We start from the raw sequence: 22,762 nt of genomic DNA, 5'->3' as shown, positions 1-22,762 counted from the left end.
GCTGCTGCTGTAAGGGAAGGTGCTGAGCCTGAGTGGGAAAGGATCAGAGAGCTTTGCTTGTCAGAGGGGATGAAGCAGCTGCAAAGAGTGTGCAGGAACACTAAGGACAGTCTGCTTTCTCTGTTTTGTATGAATATCTACTCCTTGTGCATGGTGCTGTCCAAAGTTACTGTTTGCTTAATTCAGCTTAGATCATGTTGAGAAAAATAAAAGCAAAGTTGTGCTGTGTAGTCTCAGTGAATGGGAGCCTTCTTCAGGGAATAACTAAAAAGAGATTTTGGGGGCACACAGTAGTGTATCCTGGTACACTTTAAGACAGAAGACTGTTTTTTGTTTCGAGGAGAGGTAGCTTTTTTTTTTTTGAAGACTTGTAAAATATCAACTGTTTGCTGGAATCTACAATAGTACTTTTCAGTTGTGGCTCTTATATCTATATAGAATTATTAATGATGTAAAAACATAAATGGAAGTCTTTGAATGCACTCATGGAAAAAGAATAAACAACCTAGGGGAATGTTAACTTTTTAAAAAAATATGTTTAAAAAGCTCAGTGAATTACAACATCTCTGAGGCTGTTTCAAAATCCAGAGATCTTGGTTGAAAACTTGTGTAAGCTGGGACCTACATTTCAGTTCAAGTCATGCGAGTGAAAACTAGTTCTGTCAGCTCAGATGCTCTAAGATATCCCATAGAGACTGTGAAGCTTGATATAAATAAAAACCTCTCTCCCAGAACAATCTGGGTCTGTAAAACTGGGCTTTCTTGTGGGTTGGAAATGCTTCCCATGGAAAGCTTTGGAGGTGCATTGTAGGATGGATACTTGCCCTGTTTTGGCTCTAATCATTGCTGTTCCCCCTTCACTTTCATTATTGTTTGATTATCATGAATTATTGATATGGTTTGGGAAGCAGATATTTTGCTACTCTGTTGGTCTGTTGGCAGGTAGTTCAGCACTCTAGCTCAAGCTACTTTGTCATGAATATATGCTGAGATCACTTTGGGATGTCCAGTATTTGAGAGGAGGAAAAAGTAGAGACCCCCTCACATCTGGCTATTGTGAAGTGCTCAGTTCCAAGTTGATGCTAATTTGTTGTTATAAACACTTGGGTTTGAAAATCCTTCTCATAAAATATAATAGGTCTGAATGAAGATATTCAGTGCAAATGTCCTTTGCTACCTTGGGATGTTTCAGTGTTCATTTTTAGCACCATTTTGAGCATCAGAGAGTGCTCTCCCTATTTAGTTCTGCCTGTACGGATGGGTGCTTCTTAGATTTCATGTAAATTCCCCTAAACACTGTACATCATGCTGCTTCTTTTTATGGAAATGATGATAATTTCAGATGGTTATTGCTCAGAAGCCTGATTGTTTCACTGGTATTTTTTGGAGGCAAAAATGTACTTACTGATACGCCAAACACAACAGCAATGATCTCTTTTGCCTGCAATTATTTACACATTGTTTTGTCCACAGGATAAGAAACTCTTAGGTCTCTGTACACCAACAGCTGTCATTTGAGTTCTCAAATTTTGAGCAACAGCTTTCCTGCCTTTCAACAGAGGGATCCATGCTTCCATATGGGATAGCATGTTTTTAAAAGAAAGTGTAATTAATGTGTAAAAGTCTTCAAAAAGGCTTTAGCTTCCACTAAAGATAGAAAGGATAATAAAGCTAAAAGGAAATTCTTGATTTTCTTTTTGTATTACCTTTTATTACATGAAATATAATGTGACTATACAATACTAAGCAAGATCTCTGCTGAAGTAAGATGCATTTTGACTTATTAATATCTTAGCTTTTGTTCAAATCTGAAAGCTCTATGTTACAATTATGGTTGTGGTTTGAGTAAATGTATTGTACCAACAATATTAGTGACATTTCTGATCACTTGATCTTGCTTTTCACTTATGATAATATTCAGAATCTTTATAAACGTCTTAGTGTTCTCAACAAAGAGATGGAAAAGTGGAAGAACAAACCATCCAGCCATGGAAAACATTAGTGGCAGGGTCTGAATGAACTCCCAGCCCAGTGACCCCTTGTGGGGGCTCAGGAACTCTCTGTGAGCCCCCATGGACTAAGGAGTACATGAAATAAACTCCATTGCTCCCAGCAGGCAGAAATTGCTGCACTGCTCCATACCTGGGAGTAGAAGGCTTGCAGGCAAATATCCCTGCTGGTATTCTTCAAAATTAGAAAAGTGCAATGATAAAGAAAGTGCACAGAGATGCCAAAGAATGAAGTTGTCCTGTTAAAGCAGGGGGCTGGAGTGGAAAAACTTGGAAGTTTCAGAGCAGGAGCCTGTCTGTCCTCTGGGGCAGCTGCATTATGAATCTAGTGATTTTTGTTTAATATTTGGAGTGGATTGCTGGAGAAGTATTTAAGAGAAAGCAGAAGAGAATAATTTGGGAATAATCTTATAAAAATATCTTTATATTGGGAACTAGTTGCCAGTGCAGAGACTCAGGTCCATGAGATGCCATCATTTGGTTTGGAAGTCAGTATAAATATAACACAGGCACCTTCCCTCTGCTGCTTTTGTTCTATTTCATGGTTTTGAGGTTTCAGCTCACACCTGCATATACTGAAATAGTCATAGGTAGATTTTTGGCTATCACTACCTTCAAATCATTCCTGCCTTTGCATCAACTTGTTCTTGCTTTGCATCATGACAGCATGTTCCACGTTGTAGGAATTATGTGAATTATCTGATCAACCACTGTTGATCTGTGTTTCAAAACTGACAAATGTTCAAGTGAAAGCTTTAGCAGCTGAAAGCCTTTATATAAAAAAGCACTTAAGGACAGCCCAAGGATTGTGTGGATTTGGCCTCCCCTGTACAGGTGTTTTGCTACAGCACTTAAAGCTGATTTTTCCTTTTGGGGCTGATGGTAGTTCTACCTTCATGTTAACTTCCAGTGTCTGAAGGTGTGGAAGACTCAACTCCCTTACTGAGATGCTGGTGTTGGCATTTAATGCCTGCTGATATGTGCTGTTACTGTTGAGCAAAGTGGCACCTACCTCTAATCATGGACTTAAGGAGAGCTCACCCACAATGGAAAAAAAAGGACACCTTTTAGGAAAAATTACTGTAGAGAACAATTAGGTCAGAAAATGCTTTTTGTGGAAAGGGTTGAGTAAAATCAAGCTCTGGGAAGAGAATCCATTTGGATTATGTCCAGTAGATAAACTGTTCAGGGTTAGAACCGACCTCTCCATACCCTCTCTCATACTACTCTTAAATGAAAACAAACTATTTTATTTTATGTACTTATTTACTGCAAGAAGATTTAGGTTTCTGTTCAATTCTGTATAGAGTCCCTGTATCTACTGTAAATTGGCAGGCAGGTTTTGATACCTGGCTATTTTCTGGCAAGTTTTCTTCCTTTGTCATGAGAACACAAAGTGAGCTATGCTAATTCCCAGTTGCACCTGCTACCTTGCATACAATTTACTATAAAACATACTAAAAACATATAGAAATATATATATATTTATAAATACTTGCATACAGTTTACTATATTTACATACTAAAAACAGTGGTGTTTTTCCACTTTCCAGCTGGCTTTTAACATCAAGCCTTTATCCTAATTTCTATTGTAAAAACTTTTATTTTTTCCCACAGAAAAGTCAGTAGGGAGCTTCAGTTAATGGCCTACTACAGCACATAATTATTAGTTTTATTTGCTAAGTTAGAAGGCAAATTTTATGAGATGCTTAGTCTACATTTAACCTGCAAAAATAATATCCTATAAACTCGTGAAAAGTAGCAAGGCCATTAATTTCAAGTTTTGCAGTCTTCTAATTTAGTAAGCACAAACAGGTTTGCCACTTTGAATTAATACATGCCAGTATTTGAACTGTTTTTAATTGGATGTACAGTTAAAAAGTAGTCATTTAGTCTTTAGCATTTGGTTTTGTTTGTATCTTCTGTAATCTGTGTCATTTGCTATACTTAAATACATATATATAAATTCAGACCGAAATACAGAAATCTGTGGTATATAATGTGAGAATATTGGAAATATCATTCCTTCAAGGAATAATTCAATAAAATTTATAATGGAAATGAAAAAGAGATAGTAGGCTATTTTGCAATGTGATAAATACAAAGCAGTAAAAGGAAGTCTTTAAAATAAAACAAGTACATCTTAGAATCAAAGATTAGTTTGGGTTGGAAGGGACCTTAAAGATCTTCTCATTCCAACCCTCTGCCATGGGCAGGGACACCTTCCACTGCCCCAGGTGGCTCCAAGCCCTGTCCTGGTTCTGAACCCTTCCAGGGATGGGGCAGCCACAGCTTCTCTGGGCACCCTGTGCTGGGACCTCATCACCCTCACAGGGAGGAATTTCTTCCTCACAGTTCAATTTAGAGCAGTTTCCCCTTGTTGTGTCACTCCATGACAGTCCAAAAGTCCATCTCCAGCTTTCCTGGAGCCCCCTTAGGTATTGGGAGGTGCCCTGAGCCTCGCTGGAGCCTGCTCTTCTCCAGGCTGAGGAGTCTCAAACCTCTCCCTGTCTCCACAGCAGAGATGCTGCAGCCCCTGAGCATCTTTGTGGCCTCCTCTGGGCCTGCTCCAACAGGTCCATGTCCTTGTCACTTGGAGAAGAGCTACCAGCAGTGCATTCAAGGAACCTTCTGGGTTGGTTATGCCCCGCTGTGCTGGCCCCCAAGAGGTATTGGGGTGGTTAAAGTCACCCTCAAGGACCAGGCTTGTGGATGTGAGGACCCTCCTGTGGTATTCCAGCTCAAGGTCCCTGTGATGTCACCTGTCCCTGTCCCCTCTTCAATCCTGACCCCTAAGGTGGGCTCCTCCTCCACCCTCCGCTGCAGCTCTGTGCATTCCAGCTGGTCCCTGACACACAGGGCCACCCCTCCTGTTCTCCCCTGCCTCTGACTATAAAAAAGGTGGGGTACAACTGATTTGTGCTTGTGCCCAATAAAGATTGACCCACTACTGTTTTGAGGGTTCCCATGGTGTGAAATTCATCCTATTATGGATGAACTGAGCGTCTGGGATAGTGACAGAGGGCAAAGGTGGAGTTAAGGGCTACAAACAGGGCTCTGTTTTGGTAAAACTTTGCATTAGAAAAATAATTACTTCTAAAATACCTAGTAAAGTTGCTTGAAGATGCCATTTTTTTCCAGTTTACAAATGTTAACTGTAATTTAAAACTTACTTTAAAATCCAATTTATATTGAGATTTCTTGCCGGGGATGTGATCGAAAGCAGAGAGCAGAGCTGGTGCTCCTTTCTCCTCTAATAGCCCCTCTGTACTCAGCTGATGTATTGTTTTAGTGATTTTTGTTTAAGCAGTTGAAAAAGAAAATCTGTCATAGGTAAGGTAATGTTTGACAACATAACAGCTCGTGTGAGCGTGATTGCTAGTTGGCAAACTGGCAGGAAATAAAGGGTCACAATGAGCAGAAACAGATTCAGGTAAGGTTAGAAGGGGAACACGTTTGGAATTACAAACAGCATCAGGACAGGGCTGTGCTGAATCCAAATGGGTGATGGAAAACAGCTTGTGAGGGAGGCTGTCAAGGAGGTGATGGGGAAAGGGGATAATGGGCACGGGGAGAGCCCAGTGCTCCATGCTGTTAAGTCAGAAGCAGAGTTTTGAAGACACAGGAATGTGTTTGTGGAGCTGAATGGAGCACACATAACAACGTGTGCTCACTTTGAAGATAAAAACACAGTGTGTGGCAGGAGCAAGAGCTAACAAGGTCCCATGATGTGTAAACAGAGGGATCAGGTATAAATCAAGAGAGATAATGTTGCCCTGCTGTAAAGCTCTGGTAAAACTGCAGGTGGAATATTGTGTCCCATGCTGGACTGGCAGATGAAAGAAAAACAAAACAAAAAAAACCCTAAACAGACTATTTTGATTCCTGGAAGGTAGGAAGAGGGTAAAAAGCTTATTTAAGGATTAGAATGTTTGTCTTATGAGAGAGGATTTGGACAAGTCTGCATGCTTGGCCTCACAAGACATGAAGTGCAAGAAGAGTTGGGTGCAGTGGATGAGGGCTGCTGCCACCTGGGAGGGAGCAAGGTGCAAAATGCAGCAGAGCTCTGCTGTGAGCAGCTGGAATGGCCCTGTGTCCATTGGAAATTCAGGATGTGCATTAAAAGGGAGTTTCTCTTCAGTACACCAAGGATGCACCCTGTTAATACCAGCTGAAGTGACTGCAGCAGGCAGTGCTGGCATTTAAAGGCAAAAATACCATATTGCTGTTGATTCCAGTGAGCTTTCAGCTGGCCCTCTAATTGAGAAATTTGGCTGAATAAAGACCAATGACAAAACTGTTGCTTGACTTTATTCTCTTTGAAGGGTCACATTTTCATCCTAAATGTATTACAGGGTATGACCTTTACAAAGCAGGTTTCTTTGTTAAAAATGTCCTGGTCACATTGTGGGTTGACACAAAGATAAACAAGATTGCTGCTTGGCTGTGTGATGACAGATACTCCTTCTGTATGTGTCTGTTATCAGAGCACTGTTTCATAGCAGTAAGGACAAAATCTGCCTAACACAAGGTTCCTCTCATGGAGAAGGAAAGTAAAGCTGATAGAGTGCAATAATTTATGGTAACCTGCCCAGCAATACAAATTTATTTTAAAAACCTGGCTGGGCATTGGAGTGGTTGTGTGGGATGTGCACAGGTGCATCTTCTTGCAAGGGCACAGGCAACACACAGCACAGCTTTGGCAGCTGTTCTAAACAGCCTAAAGCAGTTTAGGTGAAGTGCAAGCTGCTGTCAGTGATGATTGCTTGGAAACTTTGTGGGTTTGTCTTTTGACACTAAAACTTTTACTTTAGTACTTATGGTTCAACATTACCACTGTTAGTGCAGCAGTTTGCTGTTGAATTTCACTGCTTATTTTTTTAGCTTGGAGCACAGGAACACATATTAGCACAGTTTCTTTTTTAGTTTTCTGAAGTGTTGAGATGATTTTAGATGCAGGAAAATGATATTTTTTTATTTTGTTTTGTAAGTCAATGTTGGCTAATGTTTTGAACCACAATATTCCAATGGGTTGGGTCATGTTTGGGAAATACACAGGGCCAAGTTATGTTGTTCATGTCACTAGAACGCAAGCACAGGCTATAAAATGTGCATGTAGATTTTTAAAAAAAATCATTTCAAATTGTTGAATAGGTGAAGTCGGTTCTAAATTTCCTTGCAGGAGTTTTTTATCTGGTTTCTCTCAGTGTAAGGTACTCATCTTTTGGCTGTCAGGAAATTTTGGTATTGGTTTGTAATTTTCTGTGGTGTGGGGCTGTGCTAATAAAGAGCTTTGCTGCACAAGTCCCAATATAATAAATAGCCAAACACTAAATCCTGTAGTTTTCCTGTCCAAAAGGTACCAATTCCTTATTTCCTGAAGCTTTACTAAACAAAAATGATACTTCTTCTTGTTGTGAAAAAAAAATAAGAGCAAGGTATTGTTATCAATTTCAGCAGGACTTCTGGTTTTACAATTCCAGTGTTTTACAAGCAACACTGAATATATTGTTTTCAATAATTATCTAAAATGGTCTTGTTGTGTTCATTTTAGATGAACTTGCAAATTCATCAGAAAACAGATTATCCTTGGAAGATCTCTTCAGAAAAGAGTTCATCGTTCATAATCCAGAAGCCAAATGGATTAATGGTAAGTTTATAAGCTCTCACTTAATTTAAAACTAAGTTAAAAGATCTAAGTATTGAGTGATATTATCCAGTCACTGAGAAAAAAATCAGTTAAAATTTCAAACCCTCTTGAAATTGGCCAGTGTCCCAGTTTTCCTTGTTGCTCTGAATCACGTCTCTTTCATTAATTTTTGAAGTGGCTTTCTAATTTTAAAGCTCTGTCTAGTGGAAACCCACTAAAATTATCTGTTCATGCTCCTGACTCAGTTGGAAGCAGTGATGAAGAGTTGTGTTTAAGAACTGGATCTTGGTTGTGGATTCACAATAAGATCAACTCTATTAATATCTGAACTTCGGGATTTGAGAACTGGTTCTCTTTGAATTGTTGAATATACTTGTATATTGAATTGTTCAATATACTTGTCCAGTCATAGTCATTTTCTCATGACTAGGGATTGTATTCAGTATTCTAATTTATTAAATGGTTTGTGCGTGGCATGCAGGCTCCTCCAAAATTAAGCCGTTTTAATGTAAAAAAGAAAAATTCAGACTCTTTTTTTCTACTCATTGGGTTCCTTCCCTCTTGATGCCACTCCTTGTTCACTTCTCTGTGTTTGTCAGAAATGTACAAATAATGCAGTAGCAGCTGTCTGGTTTGTGTCATTGTGGTGATCTGCAGGTGGTGGAATCCAAGGAATGACAACAGGATTTGTGCAAAACTGGGCAAGGCAAAGCTGTTCTGGGGTGCTCTGTGCCAGGCAGGGGTCTGGCAGTCTGGTGGCCCTGTGTGTAAATTCAGAGTGACTTTGCATGGAAATAATGCTTCAATTCTATCAACTTTGGTGTTCAACCATAACCAGAACTGCTTTACTTAGTAGGGAGCTGTGTGATTGAATTATTGCTTTATGATAAACTCTGAAGAATGAAGTGTGTAGAATAAGGATAAGTGCTTTAAAAGCAAAAGCATAAAAATGAGAAAAGTATAGTAAATTTTTTTTTTAGGACCTTCTCTGGTGTTATTTTTTACCATTGTTTTAGGGCTGAGAGAAGGGACACAGTTTATTTTCCTGCCACTCCTTTCCCCAGCTGCTCCAATGACATCTCATCTCTCCTCTGAGTTGCTCTAAGTTTCTTCTTTGGACTGGTTTCTGTCTTCAGTCAGTGCAAAAAGATGTGATACTGGGTGAAGCTGGAGCAGTTCTATTGCCAAGAGGAGCAGTTTCTTGTGTTTGGCAGAAAATTCTATTCCTGTAAGATTGGTAATGAAATCATAAAGTATGTGTGTGTATGAGTAATAAAGAAAAAGTGGGAGTAATTAAGGATTTATGATTTGTTTGGTATTTTTGATAAACACAGAAAAGAACATGTATGGGGTTTGGGATTATTTTTTTTTTACATTTTCTTTGAAAATAGCCAGTATAGTTAATGATATCCAATATCATTAGGAACAGATTTATTGCCAAGAGGAGCAGTTTCTTGTGTTTGGCAGAAAATTCTTTTCCTGTAAAACTGTGTGCTAATGAAATCATTAAGCAGGGTTTCAACATGCTGTTCTCTGTTAAATTCACAAAACAGCTGCCCCTGACCCCACCCTGTGTGAAAAACACTGGTCCTAATTGTCAAATAAAATTATCACAGACCAAAATATTGTAACTGAAGTGGTCACTGAAAGCAGGTGAGTACACAGGGGAAGAAGATCATTATGCTGGTTCCATCTATTACTCTTGTTACTTAAAAAATCCATGCAAATATTCTCCTAAGAACTCCAGTAGTTCTTCATAACATGTGCATAATATTCTATGCATAAAAATAGTACTAATTTCAAAACCCAGGACAATAAAACTAAAAGGCTGTGGATGGAGTTATATTAAACACTGGTGATGCTATAAAACATGTAGTTTATTGTATTTCTTAACTCTCTTCTACAGCCTACAATAAGAGCAAAGCTTCTTTTATGAGTTTTCCAGATGTGATAAAAAGAAATGCAGAATTTGATGCTAAACCTTTGCTTGGATACAGATTTCTCCTGTGGTCTTCAAAATCCATCTTAAAAAGTTCCTACAGTGAAATAGAATCTTATTAGCATCATGCAAAAAATATAATTTGTATTAATATCGTGCAAAAAAATTGTTGTAAACATTCCAGTCTAAAAGCTGTGAGATTGTACAGGTATGAAGTTTTCCATCTCTTGAAAATAATATTAGAAATGCTATTTATTAGAGAAAGGCCCTGTGTTTTGTTAGCAGTACACTTATACTAATATCCAGTCTTTCTGCAGTGATGGTTTTCTGAGTCAGTGTGAAAACTTGTAAGCTTGCAGTCAGGTGTTCTCCTGAGTTTATTGGCCAGAGAAACAATGAAGTCCAGTAGTACAAAAAAAGGAGGAAAGAAAAGACATCTTATTTATTAGAGTATGCGTGTGTATGAGTAATAAAGTGAGGATAATTAAGGATTTATGATTTGTTTAGTATTTTTGATAAACATAGGAAAAAATAATGTGTATAGGTTTTGGGATTTTATATTTTTTTTTACATTTTCTTTGAAAATAGCCAGTATAATTAATGATATCCAATATCTTGGGCAATAAAAAACCCCAAGGAATAGTCTTGCAAAGCAGCATTTCTGCTTCCTGCTTCTATTTTTATTTTTTTAAGGCTTTATTTCCTGGCACTGTGGCATTGCAGTGATGGCATTATATGCATGGAAAATGAAATATATAACTTCACATTCTGATTCATTACTGTGGAGCTGGAGGGGAGCATTTGGCACTTTCTTTGGATATTGGCAGGGTAAGTGAACTCTGCACAGGATGATTTTAGCAGAAAATAAATAGCTACTTACTACCTTTTGCTCCTCTTGGAAGAGGATGATTTATATCCATCTGAAAGTTTTATCATCTTTACCTCCTGGGAAGGGTAGCAATAGATATTGAAGAAGTGGTTCCTGCTGTAAGCAGTTCTTCAGGGTCTGGAGCATGTTTTGTAGGAAAACAAAAAGATTTAAGGATTTCAGGTGGTGGATGAATCAGTGTGTCCTTAGGTGAGGCCTGGTGTTTAACTGCTGCCCTTAATGAAACTTTCCCTACTGATCTTGGAGTTTCTCTGACATTATCTTTCCAAGTGCATTATTTCTTCCTTGTTTGAAAGCTCCTTCACTACAAAATCCATCCCCATGCAGCTATTTCTAGACTGCTCTTTAATAAGAGAAGCCCTTAAATGCAGAAGTTTTTACAGTCCATTTCCTTTTCTGCTGGAAACCGAGTCCACAATTTTATGTGCTAGCCACCAAAGTTAATAATTATGCAAATGTCTTAAGTTGGAGAGGAGATATCTTTATCTGAGATAATCAGATGTTGCTGAAGAAAATAAAAGAAACACTATGAGCTAGTCTTAAAAGTGACAAAATATATTCCCATTTTATATAATATATAAAGATGTACCTGTGCAGATATCCAGATTTCTTCCTCCCTTCCCTTTTTTATTTGAAAGGCAATATATTTTTTTAAACCTGACTTGGATTTTTTTTCTTTCTTTGAAAGAATTTACAAAGGAAAGAGTAAGAAAATAGGGATGATAGCTAGAAATTTTGTTGAAAATAACTTAATAGTGTACTAAGCTTTGTCAGTTATGAATCTGATCACTTTGGCTGTAACAGGACCTGGTGGAGAATACACACAACCATTAACCAGTCCTGTTAGCTGGGAAGGTGTTTAATTTCAGAAGGCATTCCAGTTGTCTGGCATAGTTTTGGAGACCTTAAATGAGAGTACATCCTCCTTTAGCATTATTGATCTTCAGGTTTTCTAATAGGAAATGAGAATTTAAAATGCTGCCAGTGAATAATGAAAGTAGTTGAACCTGACAGCTCATGGGTGCAGAGTGAAGAATTTTTTTCACGATATTTTCCCAGTTTCTCTTAAGTTACTTAGAAATATGTGTGCTGCTTGTGGGAAATATTGAGGACTCAACAGATTTGCATTCTATTACTGAGGCCTGTACTTATATCTCTTGTTTCAGGGACTATAGCTGTTCATGACAATAAAATTCAGAATATTTGTGTTTATCCCTCTGTGAATTTATGATTTGCTTGCATTTTTTTCTGTTCATTCTTTGCCAGTCTTTCCTGTACATGATGGAGTGCCCTGGCTCCTTGGTGGTACTCTGTCAGATGTGTGTCCAGTCAGCACAATGACAGAATTTCTCATTTATTTTAATAAAGAGTGTTGCAGAAGGAGCTGCAGTCTGAATGATGCCTGGGCTAAAGCTCAACAAATCACCTGAGCACGTTTGTTTTTGTGTTTTTGTGGGGTTTTTTGTATGTATGTCCCAGCACAGGAGAAAGGGTTTGTGGTGCTGCTTCAGGGAGGGAAGCAGACAGAGTTCCTTTCTTTAACCAACCAGCCCCAGTGTGAATGCAGCATTCCAAGGAGAGCTCTCCTTGGTGTTTGTTTGCACCTCCTTCTCTTATTGTAAATCCCTGTTCTGCAATTAGGTTATTCACTGTGTTTGCACCTCCTTCTCTTATTGTAAATTCCTATTCTGCAATTAGGTTATTCACTGTGTTTGCACCTCCTTCTCTTATTGTAAATCCCTGTTCTGCAATTAGGTTACTCACTTTGTCCACCAAAAAGTAAAATCCAAGGTTGTGCTAGCAGCCTTAGCAGGCACACCCTATTCAGATTTAATTTTCAAAGCAAATAATTTTTTCATGCACACGTATTTTCAAGGCAAGATTCTTCAGCATTTTTTGTTGTTGTTTTTTCCTTTTTACGGTTTTAATGTTTTTCTTTGGAGATGATAATAAACCATTCCATCTAAGTCAGAATTGTTTTCACTCTCGTTTTTTTTTAAACCAAAGCCCTTGCATTAACTTTATTTACTTGGTTTATTTTTGGGTTTTGATGGTGTTTCCAGATTTCCTTTATTAGCCTCAGCAGAAGCTTGCATTTTTGAGTAATTGCTAGTTCTCATGTGGGCATCTTTATTTTCATGCAGTGAGGAGAAAAGAGAAGAGGTGATGACACCCCTTTTGAACATCAGAGAAACCACGGGACTGGTTTAGGGAGGAAATCCCTCTGCTCTCTTCACATTTATTTTGCAAACATTTATTTTGTGTAGTACAGCATCTCAAAAAAAAAAAAAAAAAAAAAAAAGGAAGAAGAAAAATGATAATTTTAAAGCATTTTTAATTTACAGTTGACCAGTGGTTTTACTGTCATGTTTTGTAGACTGTGTACTGCAGTTAACATGGAAAGATGTTACCTGGCTGAAGAAGTATTACTTCAGCTTCTCATAACATGTTTGCTTTCCCTAAGGAGCAGATGAGAGACTGTCTGCCCATAATTTTATTTGTGGTTGTCCCTGGCATGGTTCTCATGCTGTACACTGCCTTTGTCACTTGGGGAGTGAAATGTGTAGACAGTGGCCTTTGCTGGAGCTGGTGCTTCCCTTGGGTCTCTGCTGCCTCTTGCCTATCCTGAAAAATAAAATAAAAAGTGGGCCTGGGAAACCTGGCCTGAAGGTGCTTGAAATTGCTTTGAAATGATTTATGATAAAAATGGAAGTGGTCTGGGAAGCACGGCACACGGATTCCACAGAAGCCCATATGCCAACTTTGTGCAGTAAAAATATGGTTTTAAAAATCTGTCACTTCTTAAAGGAAGCTTTTCCTGTGCATGAGATAAACACGAACTTGTTTTCACAGAGCTGAGTGTGTTGTGATGTTTGTCGATGGATATGGGTCAAGTGCAAGAAATAATCCATCACTGAGCAATAGAAGAGATTCTGCTCTAGAATTTTGTTGCTGAGTTGGATTCGAGAAGCAAAGAAATACCTCCTTTAGAATTACAGATCTGTATGTGTAGGTGTTCCTCTTGCAATCAGTGATGGATATTAAGAGTGAACTCCTGTATTATTTTTTTCCCTGTCCCCTAAACGAGATGAGAGTCTCAAGTGGCCGGGCTGGAATGCAGCCACTGTGCACAAGAGCATTTTTGGTGTCGCAGGGCTGTGTTTGGTGCTCACAGATTTGTGTGATGTGATGCATTCATGCTCTGGCAGGGCCTTGGGCAGAAGAGCAGAGGGGTGTGCCCAGTGTCACTCGTGCCAGCTCTGCACAGAGCTTTCATTTTTTTTGTTGGAATCTCTCTGTGCAGAGCCTGGAGCTGGAAGCCAGGCCAGGGAGGTGTTTTGTTGCCTGTGGCTCTCTGTGAAGAGTTTATTTCTGAAAGGCAGCAGAGGGGGTTGGACTTTGATTCTCTGTGCTGCGAAAAGCAGCCTGTGGATGAACAAGTGAAAAAAAAATCCCGAGATAGCACTCCAAGCTTTGGAGGCTTTCAGCTGAAACTCTTCTTTCCTAAAGCTCCAAATTGTGTGAAATACAAACCCAGGCTTTGCCAAGTCTGAAGACAAAGTTTTGGAAAGGCCCAGAAAATTTGAGAAGATACACAGAGCATCTCCAGGCTGGCTGATGTTTCTCTCAGAAACTGCTAAAAAGGGGAATAAAAGGCTTGATTGTTACCATTCCACTGATTTATTAAAGTACCTTCTTAAAGAAAAGAATTTAAACAATGTTTTTGTGAAACAGATTGAAGGATTCAATTCTCTCATTGGGGAATGACTGGAGGAGTTTGGAGTTGTTTGTGCTGATGTTAAAGATTCTCCATGAGCCAGCTGTGGATGGGTAATTGGCCATTCAGGGAAGGGTTGTGGAGGTACCACCCCTGTGGCAAGTCTAATGTGCACTGTGATGTCCCTTGTGCCAGGAATTGTGGTTTCTCCACCAGTGAACTATTCTGCTTTAGGAAGAACTTTTATTTTCTCATTAGTTTTCGTTTTTGTGGGTGGCTGGTTTGGTGTTTTTTCCTTTTGTCATTAAAAGTCTTTCTTCCACCCTACCTTATTGTACCACAATAAGGTTTTTTTCCCTCAGTATTTTTTCCTCTTGGCTCTGCTCTAGCCTTTCACCAATATTCCTCAGAGGCTGTTTTACCTGATCTTCCCTGCCCCAGAGCTCTGTCAGGACCTGCTGCACCCGTTGTGCCCCTTTCTGCTCTCCTGACACTGCTGTCTCCACATTTCTTGCTTACCTAGAGGCAGATCTTGGGCAGTTCCTGCCCAGATGCAGGATGTTAATCCCCACTGCTGCATCGATACTGGTGCCACTGTTAATGATCATTAACAAGCATTAAGCAGTGCTGTGTATTCAGGGCCATTAGCTGGTGTCACCATTGTGTTCTGCAAATGACTTCTCCCTTCCTCCACCAATATTCTCTGTACACCAGGACAACACTGGGTTAGTCCTGACCTCTGCAGTGTCCTGTGGCTGTTGTGTTTTTTGGGTTTTTTTCTCTCTCAAGCATCACCGTTATTGATTCCAATTTTTTTTTCCTGGCCATATTTTTTTCTGACATTTTGTTTTTGACTTTTACTAGATGTGTTATATTTCTACCACAGAGTACTTAAAATATATTTTCCTTAAGAGTCCTTGCTCCTTGTAACAACATCCTTGCAGTTGTAATTATTGGGATGTAGCCTGATTCCTTGCTAGTTGAAATCTCTGGGTATGGGACAAAATTCAGAGACTGGATATAAGTCAGGAAAAACTGAAATCAAGCATCCTAACTAGTAGGAGGTCAAACTACCTTTTGCCACCAATAGCCAAAAACACAGCTAATCATTGCAATCCTTCTTAAAATTTATGTCCCTATTGATTTTTTACTTATTCCACAGCCCAAGGCATTAAGAATTTAACAAAGACATCAATATACTTAGAAAACATTTACACAGGGAGAGTGTATCTGTTGCACAAGGTGTCTTTTGAAAGAGGTTAGCAGAATGATTTACATTTTCTAATCAGTATTTCTGGATAGTAACCTGATGTTGAAAGGTTAAGTACAGCAGTTCTGTGTGTGGACCCCTGGGAAAGTGGACCAGACACTGAATAAATCTCAGTTCTCCCTGTTTGTTGAAGCAAAAGTCTCCTGAGCGTAGTGCAGGAATAAGTTTCAATATTCCCATAGTTGCCATAGCAATGTTGGTGGAACAGGGAGGCCTTTTCAGTAACACATTTCTGGCTAAGACAGCAGTCCTTAATGTGATCAACAAGTCTAAACTGAATGTGCTACATCATTACTCCTAGGATGCAGCCCCCTAGGGCAAATATTTTTGTTGCATGAGCAAAGCTGAGCAGTGGATAAAGCATTTTGGAACGGTAACAGATGGTGGGTGCTACACAGCAGACTTGCGAGCTCCCTCCAGACTTGCACATTGTTTTCTGACTCAGAAACACTTCAGGGATGTCTCTGTGTGCACCAGCACGCTTGTGTACACATGCAGAGTCATATTTTCACCCTCTGCCTCCTTGTTCAGTTTTCCCCTCTGGTCCTCCGCACAAAGTGTACCCACTGCCCAGCTGGAGCTGCAGCCCTTTCCCCAGGGGATGGATTTGTAGTGGACTGTTAAATTTTCCTTTGGAAGCTGCTATTTATACCTGCAGCTGGCTTCATGGTCCTTCTTAAAGGCTCATTTAAGTCTGCTCTAATATGTTCATCAGCAATTGGATTTTCTTCAAGGGAGTGCTGTGCAGGAGGGGGATAAACCTGGAGTCGTAGCTGTGTGCAGCAGCACAGTTGGCTGATTCTGCCTTGTTCCCATTTGCCTAAACCAAATCCTTGAATTTTCCTCAGTTTTCTTTCTAGGCCCTTCTTTAACAAACCCTCAGTTGTGTTTTGTGGCAGATAAGTAAGCTCACAGTGCTTAAAGTCGGTATCATTAAAAGCCAAAGTTTTACATTTCTAATCCTTACATTTTGTTGTCCATTCATTTTTTTCTTGGATTAAGAGGCAGTGAAACCAGTGCTTTCTATACAATTCTGTCTAGCTCAAATGTTTGCATAATAGATCCATAAAAATTGCATTTTTAAACACGTTTGTATCTACGATATACACATAAGTTTATTTCACTTTTAGTCCTTTTTTAGTTTGCTCTCTTTAACTGATTCTGTTGTGGCAGATTTCAGAGACACTGACTCATATTTTCCTCTCATTCTTCCATTTTCCTGATCTGTTTTGCCCAGGACAGGGTTATTCTTCAAATGAAAATGTGGTTGGCACTTGAAGAGTTTTGTTTGTTATTGCTTTCAGTGTTATGCAGGAAGACTTTAGTAGGTTTAGCATGTTTAGATTTTAGGTTTTAGTATCTTTGGGGTAGTGTGTTTGGATTTATCTGTCTATGCTGAGCTCATGTATTTGGGATTCTTTCAAGGTCTATTCAGTGCCTCAGTCCTCTTCAATTCTCACAGTGATGTTTGTGCTGAGCAGGAGGGGATGGAAGCAGAGCTGCGCGGTTTTGGTCCAGATTTCATCCTGCTGCAGTTTGGAGCTGTTCATTTAGGGTGCAGCAGGACTCTAGGAGAAAGGCACTGGAGGAAGAAACCTGCAGAATGAAAGCATAAAATAAGTAACAACAAAAACGTAATGAGGAAAAAGGAAAACCACTGGGTACAGAGAAAGCAGAGGCAGGATCAGGAGAGGGAAATGAAGGGACTGGATGGAGATGATGGAGAGCACGAGGCCTCAATTAGATCATCATCATCAGTGCCAGGGGACAGGTTCCTCAATGTCTTTACTCCTTAACTCCAGAGACTTTGTGGGAGGACACACGTAAGTGGTGAGAATTTCCACTTATTCAGCATTCCTGACCTTTGGGAGGCAGGGGCTGGAGGCGGTGAGCAGGGCTGGTGCTAAAGGCACTCCTGGGGTGTTACTGAACCCCAAAACTGCACCAGGGCCATGCTGATGCCCCAATCCTGCTGGAACACTGCCCAAGGAGGAGCTGGGGGTGTGCCCTGGCAGCCACTTTGGCCAAAAGTTGTGCTTTACAGTTGTAGCTGTGTCTTTATTTAGGGATGTGTGAAGTGCAGCGAGAAAAACAGTGCTATAAACATTAAATTATTACATTTTTTACCATTGGATTTAATTACATTTTTAATTTACTGCTGAAGGAATCAAATGTGTCTCCCACACTTTCTGTGTGGCACTGTAGAGTTGAGAGGAACCAGAAGCAACTTGATATTTCCTTTTTTCTCCAATCTGACAAAGTTTATTAAAGTTTAGGTAATTTGTGCGAGAAACTTGTAGCTGGTAATCATTAGAGAAGCCATGCATTGTTTTTCCAAATCTGTAAATATAGATTGGCTTTGACCCATTAATACTGCAGTACAAACTCAGAGACTCTTTAGTGAGATAAATTAAACTCTAGGCACTTTGTAAAAATAAATTTACTCAAGCAGGGGAGTGGGAGAATCAGTCAGGTGTTTGACAATTTAGATATCAGCCTCTCATGCTAAGATTCATTCAACTTTAACTCAGTTTTTGCCTGTGTTTTCCATGATAATTTTCTCCTCAGGGATAAAGCACATCTTTAGTTTTGGGAAGGGCATCCACAGCTGAGACTTCCTTGCTGAGTGCAGAGCATCTTATTTAACTGGTGCCTCAAGGGGAAATGCAGGGTGTGCTTTCTGCACTTGCAGCCTAATTTGGGCATAGGACTGACTGAATTTCTTCTGCATGTGGAATATTGATTTTTAAATTCAGCCAAAGCTACTTGGAAGCCTGAAGTTTTCTACAAATCTGTAAGTTGAGCTTTGAAAGTAAAAATTAGCAGTAGTTCAAAAAATGTGGCCGAGGAAACCCAGGACTTTTGGGTTGTCCTTGTGAGCAATAGCAAGACATGAAGCAGGTAAAATAATCTGTTTTATTGCTGAACAGGCATTGCATGAGAACTGATCTGACTAATTTTAAATGTTAGTTCCTAGAGCAGCTGTCCATAGGGTATAAAGGCAGCTTCGTTTCTTCTCAGGCCTGGAGTCTTCTCTGCCAGATTGGGTCTGTTAATTCCGTAATGATCATTGAGATAATTGTGTATTTGTTATCAGGATCTCAGCTGAGACAGCTCATCTGTAAAGGTCACTAAACTGTCAGATTCAGAGTGACAGGTACGGTTGGCTGAAGATATACTTGTTAGAAATGTTTTCTGATGCTTTCTTTTTGTTTTCACTTGCAAGTTTTGTATGAAGGAGTGTTTTCTGTATAAAATTTGTGAAGAAGTTTTAGTTTGCTTCTGCTTTCTCACTTTTTGGACAATGTGATTTTTAATTTTCAATGTTGAAATCTTTGGCATAACAATTTCATTATGACATTGTCATTTTAATGTGTTTTATGTTACTCAGCCACACTATTTTATTCATGCAAAAATGATGTATTATTGGCATTAACAGTTCAACATTTAAAAAGAAACATTAAAACCAATATATTTCGATATATTCTATTTGAAATTTTGAGGAATATTTTAACTAAAAAAATAAGAAGTATAAGGTTTTCAATTTATTCTAATTTGGAATAAAAAATGATTGCACTATCCAATATTTATTCCTCTCTCTGGACAATTTAGAGAAGGAGGCTCTGAGCCATATTATCAATTACAGCTCCAAGCCACATTATAAATTTCCCAAGCTATGATGTCATGTTCCATTCATGGAAATCTGTTGCAGAGCTGATATTGTAATCTGCAGCACTTGCATTGATTCTTGACAGATTCCAGATGTACAGAAGTATGGAAATGGGCCGCTGTTAGGAGCTGCTTCAAGGGTAGATGCTAATTCCTTGCTTTCTGGGCAACTGCACATCTAATGAAATTTATGTAAGCTATGAATTTTTATCTTTTTTCCATTTTCATACCCACTGTTGTACCTTGTCCTCCTAGAGGCAAGGACTCACTGTTCCAGCAAGTTTGCTCTTTCTTTTTTTAGCAATTTTAAATGGTCATATAACATGTTACATAAATGTTCCTCTCTGCTTAAATACTCTGCTCTGTTTCCCAGCTATTTTCCGAGCTCTTATTTTGATAAATTTTTATTTGAAAACAATTTGGCCTCAAACTTCTTGCTGAAGACCTTGATTAACCCGTGCATGTCACTATAATGGAAATAACAGCAACAGTTCTGCTGTATTATTCCAGAGGAAGCTATAATGTTAAATTATATTTTTATATAATATATAAAGGGCAAAGAGTATACAGAAAGAGCTGAAAGTGAAGATAAATAATTTTTTTGCTTCAGGTACTGCCATTGCCACTGTCACTGTTTGATGTGTTGTATATAGAAGCAGAGGCAGACAATATGTCTTTCAGGACTAAAGGCTTTCTGTCTCACTGACATCTTCAAAATAATATTTTATTAATTTTAACCAAACATTTTTTTAATTATAGAGTGTGTCTGTACTGAGTACGGCAACACACATCCAGGGACTGCCTCACCTCTAGGTTAAAATACACCCTGAGTTAACGTTTGTTATTATTTTGTCCTCATCGCAAACAAGTCTGAATATTCAATAAAAATTTGCATTTTTTTTTTTTCTGTTTGCTTGGTGATTTTGTGGCTTGGGTAAGGCCAGACTCTCAGGAAATAAAATGACATTTGAGGTAGGATTTGCTTTTATCTGAGAGTAGCACTTTGGAGAGCTGAGACAGCAGAGTCCCTGCCAGCCCGACTCCAGGCTGTTTTGTGAGAGCTCCTGAGCACCAGGCTGAGGGCAGTCCAGCCTCTTTGTTGAAAACCATGAAATTTAATAATTTCCTGCACTGGTAGTATGTTGGATGAAGGCTATTTTAGAGATTGACTTAGAACCTTCTTTAGTCTCTGCTTCCTGGTTTGTTTAATAAAACCTTCAGAGCAAAACATCTCAGGCAACTTTATTCAGTAACTCAAACTGAGTACACTGATATATCTGGAGCTACTTATTCCTTTAGTAGTGGGTTTCAGTACAGTGTCATATTTTAAAAATATATTTCATCATTGCAGTGACTCAAAAAAGGGAGTTTGAGCTTAAATCAAGTCAGAATATACGGATATTAATTCTTAATTAAAATTTCAAAAATGCTTGTGAGTTTTTGTTGTTTCTTGTAAATATGATGCCTCTGCTGAAGAACAGTTTATATGTTATATTTGTGGAATACATAAAATAAATACTTGTGTAAATCTTGATTTCTCAGGAAGACACTTCAGCACACACAGCTGACTATGATGCTTATATAAACTAGTTTAAACACAAGACTTTTCAAAGCAGCATTTTTTTCTTTCTTAGATGTGCAGGAATTTAGGGAGTTCCTTGCTTGAGAGTCGATGTTTAGACAAGTGTGAAGAGCTCAGGGGTCAAGAAGAGCATTTGGTTTTCTAGCAAATAAGGAAACTGATCTGGAGGAGCTGTTAACAGCCACTGACTTTGACAGTGCTGCTGAGTGCACAGGGAAACCTGTTTGATGTGGCAGCAAAAGATGGTTTGTTACGTGTCTTTTCAAGGAAGGTTTATGTTATGTTTTGTTTTGTTCTTTTTTTTTTTTTTTAACAGTGTTGATGCTTGTGCTGGAGAAAGAACCGGGCTCTGATATTTTTGGAGGTTAATGAACAAATAGTGTCAGAAAAGAGAGACAGGCATCTGTAAGATCTCCTGTGCTTTCCCTCAGACCTTGTGGTGGCCTTTTTCTTCCCTGCTTCTCAAGGAGGGATAAAGCTTAATGCTTTGGCAGAGAATTTATTGAATAAATAAATAATAAAAAAAAGAGTTAATAAGACTTGGTTTGTTATTTTAAAGTTCACCATCTTTATTAAGACATGGTTGGCTGTGTGTCCATAGAGGCACAGAACAGCTGACAGAGCCCTTTAGGAGTCCTTTAGGTCAAACCCCCTGCAATGAGCAGGGACCTTCAGCAAGCTCAGGCTGTTCCAAGCCCCATCAGCCACTGCCTCTCAGGGCAGCCTGTTCTGGTAAAAAGGGTAAAAAACTTCTTCCTTGCTTCTCATCTCAGTTGATCATCTTCTAGCTTCAAAACATCAGCCTTTGTCCTGTTGCAACAGACTCTGCTAAAAAAATCTATCCCCATAGATAATCTAGATATACCGAACTGTTTGCTGGTAGATGAAATCATAGGGCTTCTTTGAGAGGGTATTAAAGAAAGGACCATAGAGAGGAATCACCTGATTTTATCTTTACCAAACAGCAGTGAAACGTTCTTTCAATACTGGAATATTTTTACGCATTTTACCATGACAGCCTTTAATTATAAGGGTGATTATTTTTACTGCATTTTGTGATGTATTTTTTTTAACATAATAGCAAACTGATTTGTTGCATTCAGTTCTTCCAGTGAAGGAGAAATGTTTTCTAAGTGCTTAATCTGAATTCAAATTAATGCAAACCTTTGTACTCAGCTTGCATAGCATGCAAGTACTAACTTCAGAAAAATACAGCTTTGTGACACACTGATTACTTTTGTAAAGACAGAAGTATATTCTCCCTTTGATGAGTGTGTCTAACTTCCATTAGGGTAATGGGAGTTAGGCATTTATGCTTTGAAGAGTCTACACTCCAATTAATTATAACACTTAAAGGAAATGTGAGATGTTGTTGAAAGTAAAAATTCTTTAGTGTTGAAATGTTTTTTTTTCTGAATTTCTCTGCTGTTCCCTCTTGCTCTGTGACTGCTTTGACGTTGACTGACATATTGTCATGAAACCTTGTAAATACGAGTATTGTGTGTGGTTGAAATTACATTGTGACATATCAATAGCTAAAGTCATCTCACACGTAGCTCTTAGATCCATAGTCTACCTCCTGGCAGCCTCTTCCTTTCCCTGCTTACCTTTAGGTGACAGCTGAATATCTGTTCCCTTGCTTTATCAATTTCAAGGTTAACCTCAGATCAAGTTTAGCCTGACTGAAGTCGAGATAGACAAGAGAGCTGTGTTCCTTATGCCTTGCCTTAATCTTCTTGTTGTGAGCAGAAAACAACAAGCATCAGAAAACAGATGACTTGTCCCTGGATCCTGTGCTTCAATCTGATTGCACACAGGAAACAACACTTTAGAGAAGTGTGAATGGCTTTGAGGAAAACAAGGATGAGCTGTTGCTAGAAGTCACTCACACTGAAGGTGATGCAGATGCAACAGGTTCATCTGGGAACTAAAAGCAGTTGAGCAATTTACTCTTTAAAGAGACATGTAAGTGTAGAAGATCGGCACAAAGGGAGAGAAGATGAATCACTTGGACCAAAGAGACCTAATTATTTCTT

At 38.9% G+C, this 22,762-nt stretch overlaps 1 protein-coding gene across 2 annotated transcripts in view; it reads left to right on the top strand.

The window, feature by feature from the left end:
• The window catches only part of DPP10 (dipeptidyl peptidase like 10), a 429,398-nt gene that overhangs the window by 237,177 nt on the left and 169,459 nt on the right, over positions 1–22,762 (top strand). For both annotated transcript variants that reach the window (XM_063400940.1, XM_063400939.1), the window contains exon 3: positions 7,564–7,659. In XM_063400940.1, the coding sequence (XP_063257010.1) occupies positions 7,564–7,659 (96 nt within the window). The remainder of the gene's footprint in view (positions 1–7,563; positions 7,660–22,762) is intronic.

Source organism: Prinia subflava, chromosome 6, assembly GCF_021018805.1.
Source record: "Prinia subflava isolate CZ2003 ecotype Zambia chromosome 6, Cam_Psub_1.2, whole genome shotgun sequence".
NCBI lineage: Eukaryota > Metazoa > Chordata > Aves > Passeriformes > Cisticolidae > Prinia > Prinia subflava.
The sequence above is the reverse complement of the archived record's forward strand: the minus strand, read 5'-3'. Positions and strand labels throughout refer to the sequence as shown.